The sequence below is a fragment of the Drosophila gunungcola genome, chromosome 3R (genome assembly GCF_025200985.1).
Source record: "Drosophila gunungcola strain Sukarami chromosome 3R, Dgunungcola_SK_2, whole genome shotgun sequence".
Taxonomy (NCBI): Eukaryota; Metazoa; Arthropoda; class Insecta; order Diptera; family Drosophilidae; genus Drosophila; species Drosophila gunungcola.
In genome coordinates, this window is record NC_069139.1 from 9,571,131 (window position 1) to 9,580,242 (window position 9,112).

Here is a 9,112-nt window from a genome sequence, read left to right on the forward strand (position 1 = left end):
AATGTTATTGGTTGGGCCAATTTCTGTTTGTGCCACAAAGTGCCAAGTGCAATTTGGGCGCAACTGGGCGCTTACAGCCCCAGTCGGAGTCCTCAGCCCCAAAAAGCCGCATGTGCATCTTGGATGTTGAACGTTATTAATGGCGACTGATGGACGGCACCACTAATGGCCGCCCTCTGAAATTTATCTGCGCTGCGGCCGTGTCACCTATACAAATTAGCGGTGAGTCTGTCTAATTTATTCTGTTTAATAAGCGAAACGGATATTCCCTACACAGAAAACGAATAGAACATGAAATAATACAAACAAAAATTATTATAAATTGAAGAAGGTCTATTAATCTGAATTTTTAGATTTATATTTCATTTGTAAGATATATTACAAGGTTAGGTTTCCCAAAGAGTGTTTTAGAATCAATTTGTTATAGCAAAGTGGTCGTTTTTATTATATTCCACTTTAAAAATTCTATTGAAAAAAAGAATCGTAGTCCAGCTAAATAAGACCATGTTCCACATTAAATTCTATCACAAGCTCGTGGGTGTTCTTCGGTAAGAAAGCCAATTTTTTAGTCAACAAAGTTTCTGAAAAATGTTCAACCCTGGCACACAGCAACTTTGCACGTCGCAACTGTTTAAATTTAATTTGCCAGACGAGTCCAATGCTGCTGGCAGTGTTTTCAGGTCGCCAGAAATCAACATTTTCTGGGGCGACGTGAGCAATCGAAGGTAATGCACTGGCTTTCGTTGGCCAGGGGAGAAGTAGGCGGACGGGGTACACAACACACGGAAGTAGTTACCATCATGCCAAATATGACAAATGCTGTTGCACATACAGACCCAGAAAAAAGAACCAGAAAAAGGACTTTAGAAGGAAGTACCCAAGACCGACTGACACGTAAACTGCATAAATATAAACGCAGCCGGCGAACGTGCGAGACATGGAGGCAAGTTGCAGGCAACTAGGGGAGATGGCAATCCAATGCAAAATTTAACAAGGAGCACCCACCGAAACTCACTGAGCGAATGAACCTCCAAGGGACCGGGACACAGGCGATTAGGGGTCCTTGAAACCAAAATGCAATGGCACTGAGCAAAACTCCAGGGATTTTGGTTTGGTTGGTTTTTGATTTGTTATCAATCAAAAATAATTTTTTAAATTTTACTATTGATTTCCATTTACTTAAATCAGATATTATTTATTTGTAGCGTCTATTTTAATCACTAAGGTTTTGAAAAGTGCCTCCAAGTATGCAATATATTTTAGAACGAAGGTCCTTTGATTTTACTCCAAACTACGAAGGTTATATTTTTCATTGCATACTTTTAGACACCCTTAAAAAATGAATAAAAACCCTAGTTGTTTCTGTTGCACCTCCATATAAATAGATTTATTTTATATATTTTAAAGTAATTTTTTCGCAGTTTAAAATGTATACAGAAAATGCAGCGAGGAGACGGCGGAGAATTCCCAAAAACACCACAAGCGGCACCATCTGCATCTGCCGCTTGCAGCAGGAAACAAAGTGTCGCAAAAGAAGCTGCGTCACCCTACGCGGTTGCCATCAGACAATGAAAGTAACCGGTAACACAAGAAGCAACAGCAGCAGCAGCAGCAGCAGGAGCAGCAGTTGCAGTCCTTTAGAACAAAAGCAACTCCTGGGGTAGAAAATTTTAGCTGATTTGCAAACGAAAATCCGCTTAGGGTTAAAATATGCAAAGTGTTTGTTCGCCTGGTGGCCGCCCGGCAAGTGAGAATGTGAAATGACATTTTCGGGGCGTGCCGAAGGCAGGAAAAACTGTGTTTGTATATTGCAATATTGCGCATTTCCATTGGAAAGGAGGGAAAAACAAAAACAGAGAACAGAAAAGTAAGGCTTGCCCTTAAAAGAGAGTCAGATGACTGGCGAAAAACAAACTGCTCCGTCAAAGGATCAAAAATGTGGGATTAGTCAACAGTCAATGGGCGGTATTAATGGGTCTTGCATTGGCTTTTCAGCCCTAAACAGAAGATTGAGCCAACTCTCCTCGAGGCTGGTCGCAACGAGAGGATATTGCAAATTTACCAAACAACGGAAGCGGAAGTGCAAAACTAGCAGGAAACGCACTCAAACCGAAACAAAATCGATATCTGTTTGTCTCCAGCCACTAGAACACACACACACACGCTCGAAGGGAGAAATAGAGCAGGATAAAGGATACAAAAAGGAGGAGGTGCAGCCAGTCGATCCTTGGGCGCTTCGATGTATGCAAATGCCGCTCGTTACATTTGCATTTGGCCAGCCAATGAACTTACTCTGCTTCTGCTGCTGCTGCTGGAAAAGTAGATTTAGATAAATTCACTTTCACAATTGACACTATAAACAGATTGCGGTCCAAATTGCTGGCCACAGAAAGAGCATTAGATGGAGTTTTGGCAGAATCTTAAATCACAGCCTCACACCCTAATTGAAATTGGGCAACCGGTGAATGCGTATTCGAATCCGAATCCGACTGGACGATATATTGCCAATTGAACGGGCCACAATCGCAATCACTACCAGGCTAGGGCATAATTACTAGCCACATGCCTGGCACAATTATCAATGTACATTTGATTGCAATCGCTTATTTGCACAAATAATTATTTGCATGCAAAAATAATTGCAACAACTGCCGGCAATGCAGTTGCTGGTTGTGGCTTGTTTGCCTTTGTCGGGGCTAGTCGGTTAATTGTTAATTAGCGGCCAGGCCAGCGATTTCACTGGCAGGTGCTGATACAGCTCAAAAACACTCCTATTTAGGCTTTTGCGGCAGGTCCTTTGCTCATTTATCAGCGGGGGATTTGCAGGACGAGCGCTCATTACCAAGCACTTTCTCCTAACTGCACACGCACCATAAAACCCAGCTACGTATGCAGCAATTTTCGAGGCTTCACCACCCCGCCAAACGCCCACCGAAAGTCATGAAAGATTTATGGCAACGTCGGGGGGTCTGGTGGAAATTTAATCAAACGCCAAACAACCCTTTCGTGGGATACAGAAATCAAATTTCGAAATTTGCAAACTGCGTCTGGGCGCAAACTTTCGTATGAACCAAGAAAAACGAAGGGAAAGGAGTGCAAAGCCGTAATGGAAATGGCCGAAAATTGCGGGGATCACATTCCTCAGCCAGGAATGTGGACCACTCACTCCACAAACATGTCCTTCAAATACAATACTTACAGTCTATATGTTTACAGCTGCGGTCAACTTAGTAACACAGCAACATAAACAATTTGAATTAAAAAAAAAAATTGTTCGTTTTTATTTGAAAACTTACTACTGTAAGGTTAAAAAACCATTAAAGTGTTTACTTACTAGAAATTATTTTAAGACATAAAGCAAATTTTATAATCAAGAATTTATCATTTAATTTATCATTCAGAGAAAACAATAAAAAAAACAAAATGATCTAACTTTTAAGAACAATGCCCGATGATTCCTGGGGTATTACCTTGACTCATTTATTATTATTTTCGTCTGAGCCATAAGTAAGCTCTTAATTGCCATATATTTTAAAACCCATTTTTGTCTTACCAAAAGCACGAGCAAATATGCCGCGAATTGAGATAACCAAAAAAATCAGAAACAAACCTATATCTGTACGACGTAGTCCTATTATTTTGACCGCAGCAGTATATATACTTCATGGAATGAAACAGATTCTATGCAGAGTGTGTGTGCGTGTGCATTCGGGTAAATTTCATCTTGGAGGAGCAACATAAAAACGTCGAAAACATGGCAAACATTAACGGAAAAACAATTTTCATAAATCTAGAATTATTACCCGGGCACCAAGCACAAAACAACAAAAAAGCAGGAGCTCTTCGGGAGAAAGCGGAAGTACGCTGTGTGTCCATTGAGGCAACAAATTTGGCAAAAAAATAAAATTCCATCCAGCATATGGGTGATGGGTGCTTGCGAATACCCTGCCTTAGAATTGGCGAGACCCTTGCGAATAGAGAAATGACCCCGAGCCGAACCCCAGCGAAAAGTTTCTTGGCAAACATATTTGCAAACGCATTTAACATACGATGGCACGAATATTATTTCATATTTTTCGCCTATTTTGGGAGGGTTGTTTTTTTTTCCATGATCCGATAAGGAGGACTGAATGGGAGTGCTTATGTAATTGCGAAGCGTTTGGCAAACAAGCCGCCGCCATAAATCACATAATTCACGCTTCATGGACAAGAGTCCTTTTACATTGTCTTTTTTACCCACTTTCGCTCTGCGCTCTAATTTGATTTTTGCAATCGCTTTGAAGTCCACTCAGATTTCAATAATTCTCCTTTTCCATCGACATGCAAACGCAAACAAATTATAGTAAGAGGAATGAAGTGGGAGAGTGTGCAAAAAAAAAAAAAGAGTGCACAGAATGGAAGAAAGGCAAGTTGAAGACATCAACTGTCGCTGTGAAATCTGTTATTAAGCCATTTATAGTTGAGGCAAACAAAGCGAACGACACTTGAATGCTCGAGTGCTTATAGACACACTTTTCAATGGCTTATCAAAATCTTAAGCTGACGACAATGGCAGCCCGGCGACAAAGGAAAACCCTCGCTCACATGCGAGACAATTTATAAAATTAAAAGTCTTGGGAGGCAGGCAAGTGAAAGAAATGCAATGCGGCAACAAAGGGGGGAAATAAAACTCGCCGAAAGAAAGACAACTCCTCGACCGATTTCCCGGCTTTTCCGCTCAGTCGATTGGAAAGCCGTTACTGTGCAGCAGTTCGATTAAAATGAGTGGGTGAAAGTGAAAGTGAATGTCTCCCCTCACTGCATTTGGCATATGCCGCACATATAGTTCTCAAAAATGCCTGCCAATCATGAAAGGGAAGTCTGTGTGTGTCAAGTGGTCATGACAAATCCGCCAAATACCAAAACCGGTTTTAAAATTTGCATACGCAAAGCTTTGCGGATTTGACACAGCAAAAAAAATGTTTAACTGATTTGGGCACCAATTTTTAAAAGCTTTGAATAGTGTATAGATACTTTTAGCTGATAAAAAAATGTATTTATGTCTTGCGTTAAAGGATTTCTATTGAGGATTCTTGATTTTAGAAGTCTTTGTTTAGAGACTATTTCTTTTATTTTGCTAAAGTTTCCCATTAAATTTAATTAGCCACACAGTTCACACTTAAAACTCATTTTCACAAATTGCTTTATTAATAATCAACTTGAATCGAAAAATGAAGTACATTTTTAACTGTGTATCGCACGAAGTAGTAGATTAATTTTGCGCGCATTTAAGTAGGCAACACCACCATTGTATCTACCTTTTTCCACTTTCCACTTTCCTCTTTTCCCATTTTCATTTTCAGGTTGTGACAGATGACAAATCGCAAACGCAAGCAGTTTACAATTGATGTTAAATCAAAGCAATAAACACGCGGCAGATGTGTGAATGCGAATGCGAGTGTGGCTGTGGCTGTGGATGTGGATGTGGATGTGGATGCCTTATTTGTCACCCACACTCAAAGAGCAGAAACGTGACAATTTCTGTCATTCCGCCTGGGGACGTATCCGTTTCCGTTTGACTTTCACTGCACTGCGACTGCGGCTGTTTTTTGTTTAACTTAATTTTCGGCAGCGCCCAAATGCTCGACTGGCTTTGGCGCCACCTTTGTTTATGCTCTGATTGTTGTTTATGTGAGCGAGGCCACACACACAATATGCAAATGCCAGGATGCCAGAGTGCCACGATGCCAGGACACCCGAATGCCGTGTGCCGTATTCCGTAAGCCAGAATGCCTGAATTCCTGAATGCCTGAATGCCAAAATGACAGGCCAACGAAACGGACAAAAGGATTGAGCTTCGGGTTGACAGCCGTTTGACAAAAGGGAAGCCTAAACTTTTGGCCCGGCTTAAGTGCCACGGCGAGCATTATTCACCTGGTTGGCCACGTTCCCTTCCACCCGTCACCTGGGAATTTCCATGGGCCTACGTGAGCAAAGTGGAGCAGCACGGACTTTTTCCCGGCAAGTGTCAGCCTTTAATCAAGTGTCAAACACCATGTCTAAATTAACATTCGGGGCGTGGACTCGAAATCAATCCGTTTGTCAATCAGCGTTTAGAAAAATCACGCTTGTAAAACGAAACTGTTTTCAAAAACATTAAAAACCCTTGATATAAGAATGTCAGACTTTCTTGCTTTCACAATTTTTATAATTGATCCGATAAAACTAGTACAACATTTTAATTTAATATAAAAATTAATATTATTTCAATTATTTAAAAAAGTTTAAATTACCAAGCTTAAATTTATCAATAATTACCATTGTCGGAAAACACCGCTTCAGCCAGATTTACTATTTAAACAACAACTGAAAATACATTGAAACATTTATTTATGTAAGATCAAACACAACAGCCATACAAATTTGATAATTAAAACCCGATTAGGTACACTTAAAATAATTAAGACAAAAGAATTTTTACTGGATGAATGGCTGATATAAGACCCGGTTGCCAAATGAAACTAAGCTCGTTACCAATTAAAAGAACGACGCAATTTTATTATTTTAACAAAAGAATAATTATATAATATTTTCTAAACCTATGAACATATATTGTGAAATTCAGTATTGATAAACAAGAGAAATGTTACTGTACACATATGACAGTCCACTACAAAAACATTCATAAATAAGTAAGTTAATTGATTTTACATAAAAGGCTTTTTATAAATATGGAAAGTAATATTGAACATTAAACTATTTGTTGACATTATTCTAAATTCATGACACATTTTTTAACTATATATATATAAATAGAATCTCCTAAAAATATTCATGCCTCACACATCTCAGCCTCCTTCTATTAGCCAAATGCAAAACTCGAAGACCCATTGAAAGTTTTGCGAGCCAGCAAAAGCCCTTAAAAACGAAACTTACAGACGAGAGTGCTCCACAGTCGCACCCCGACCAAGAATAAGAAGTTTGGGGCAAGTTTTTCAGATATTCCGAGCACCTCAGTACAATGGCAGGCGAAATTGCCGGCTGACCGCCCATAAATGCATAGAAATCCAGTGCAGAAATTAGAGGAAATCCACAAATCGAAGCAAACTTTTTCCCCTTCACCGATTCGAGCCCAGTTTATTGTTCGCAAATTTCCCTGGGGCCTTATAAAGTCCTAGTCCACCATGCACCACCGCCACCAGAATTTCCGTAGTGCAAACATTTGCGCTGCTGATTACTTTTAATGCTTCCATCGAGTGTGTGTGTGTGTGGTCCAAGGGGATGGCGGAAAAATCAGCAAGAGGCCTGGCAACATCAATCAGTTTGAGTTTGGTTGCAAAAAAAAAAGAGAAAATTGACCCAAATTCTGAGAAAACCTAAATCGTTTTCCCCGCACCACTAGCCAAATTCAGAGTTCATCATTCGTTTGTGATAGTTTGAAAAAGCCAAACATGACGCGCTTTTGGCCAATGATTTTTCTCTGGGCTCGCTCTTCTACAGGAATTTTCTCGACTGTCTTAAGTGAAAATGGTTGGGAAAACTGGAAAAGCCGCGAACGTATTCGTCCGTGGTCACTAGTTCTGCATGCCTCCTCTGATATTGAAATTAGAAAATCGAAAGCTCCTTTTAAGAAACAAGTTCTTGAATCTCGTCATCGGGCTTCGTTCCGAGATTACGCCATCAGGCAGTACGAAAATCGACTGAGATTGTACTCGCATCCGTCGAAGATTTTCAGGTATTTTGCCACCATCAAAATGAAAAACAAGTCTGGAAAATACGAGTCGTATATGACACCCTCCGATTTCCTGCGATCAATTCAGCCGGGGGCCAGGCAGCCAGAGAACTTGGGCCTGGATAGGTTCCACAGTCTCGATGGGAAGGCGGCCAGCAAGTGGCAGCCATCCGACAGTGGGGACAGCATTTTCCTAAAGTTTGAGAAACGTGGCCTGCTAACCTACAGCGACTATTTGCTCCTGACCATCCTGCTTTCCATACCAGAGCGAAATGTTCGCATTGGCTTCAAACTTTTCGACCTAAACGGCGACGGCAATGTGAGCATCGATGAATTGGAGCACGTCCTGGTGGCAATCACCCAGGGTGAAGCATCCATGCTGAACTCCCATCTGAAGAACCACCTTTTCGGGTCGCAAAACAGTAGAACGCTAAGTATCTGTGAGTTTCTGGAGTTCCTTCACGAGTTGCACACAGAGGTCCACAGGCTGCAGTTTAAGAGCTTGCTTAAGGAATCCAGGTAAATTACTTCGTTAAGGTAAATAGCATTGATTCTGATTTGATGATCTTCAGATCTGTGATCTCCGAAGTGGACTTTGCCAAAGTAGTGCTGGGCCTCAGAAATTCACGCAGCAAACGACGCGAAGCACTGAAGCGTGTGAAGACAAAGTTTGGTCATTTGAATGAAGGTATTACGGAAAAAGAGTTTCTGGACTTCTTCCGTTTTGTACAGGATATAAATGCTATGGACAATGCACTCGCCTTCTATTATTTTACCGGAGCGGATATCTCGAGAAACACGCTGCGAAACATCTCGCGTGTGGTGTCCGGCGTAAAACTGTCCGACCATCTCACAGATGTCATCTTCTCCATCTTCGATCACGATTGCGACAATATTATACAGCGAAAGGACTTTAACCGTATGCGACGCCAGTGGATGTACCCCGTTCCCCAGCGAAAAAATCTGAGGCTCTCATCCGCTTTTTGCATTTTGTGCAAGTGCACCTGGAAAACACTGCCATGGTGGAAGTCTATAAGACAGTCCCCGGAATTCACACATTTCTGGTGACGGTCCTTTAGGCATGAGCGCTTTTAGCTCACTGACAGCATACACGGATGAAAATTTGTTAAAATATAAATTAGAGATGGCTTCCCATATGGATGGACTAAAAAAAATATTAATAAATATTAATATTCATATAACTTGTCTTATTGGAAAATGTATTTATTACCAATTAAATTAACATCTATATTTACAACGATTTAATTAGTTAGTTAACATATAAATCAAATGCTCAAAAATAATAAGTACAAAACCTACAGAAAATACTTGAAAAATATATACAAATATTGCACATTTTTATTTATCAAAAGTTTTTGAAGAAATCTTAAACTTACTAAT

General features: G+C 40.4%; 1 protein-coding gene across 1 annotated transcript; it reads left to right on the forward strand.

The window, feature by feature from the left end:
• Positions 1 to 7,271: 7,271 nt before the first annotated feature.
• On the forward strand, positions 7,272 to 8,863 carry LOC128258053 (calcium uptake protein 1 homolog, mitochondrial). Its single transcript, XM_052989430.1, has 2 exons — positions 7,272 to 8,230; positions 8,284 to 8,863. Exons 1-2 carry the CDS (start codon positions 7,431 to 7,433, stop codon positions 8,777 to 8,779), a joined length of 1,296 nt encoding a protein of 431 aa, XP_052845390.1. The 5' UTR covers positions 7,272 to 7,430; the 3' UTR covers positions 8,780 to 8,863.
• Positions 8,864 to 9,112: the final 249 nt, after the last annotated feature.

Excerpts from the sequence above, each read along its gene's own strand:
- LOC128258053 (XM_052989430.1), top strand. The coding sequence starts at position 7,431 with ATGACGCGCTTTTGGCCAATGATTTTTCTCTGGGCTCGCTCTTCTACA. Across the intron at positions 8,231-8,283 it reads AGCTTGCTTAAGGAATCCAG|ATCTGTGATCTCCGAAGTGG; the intron begins GTAAATTACTTC and ends GATGATCTTCAG.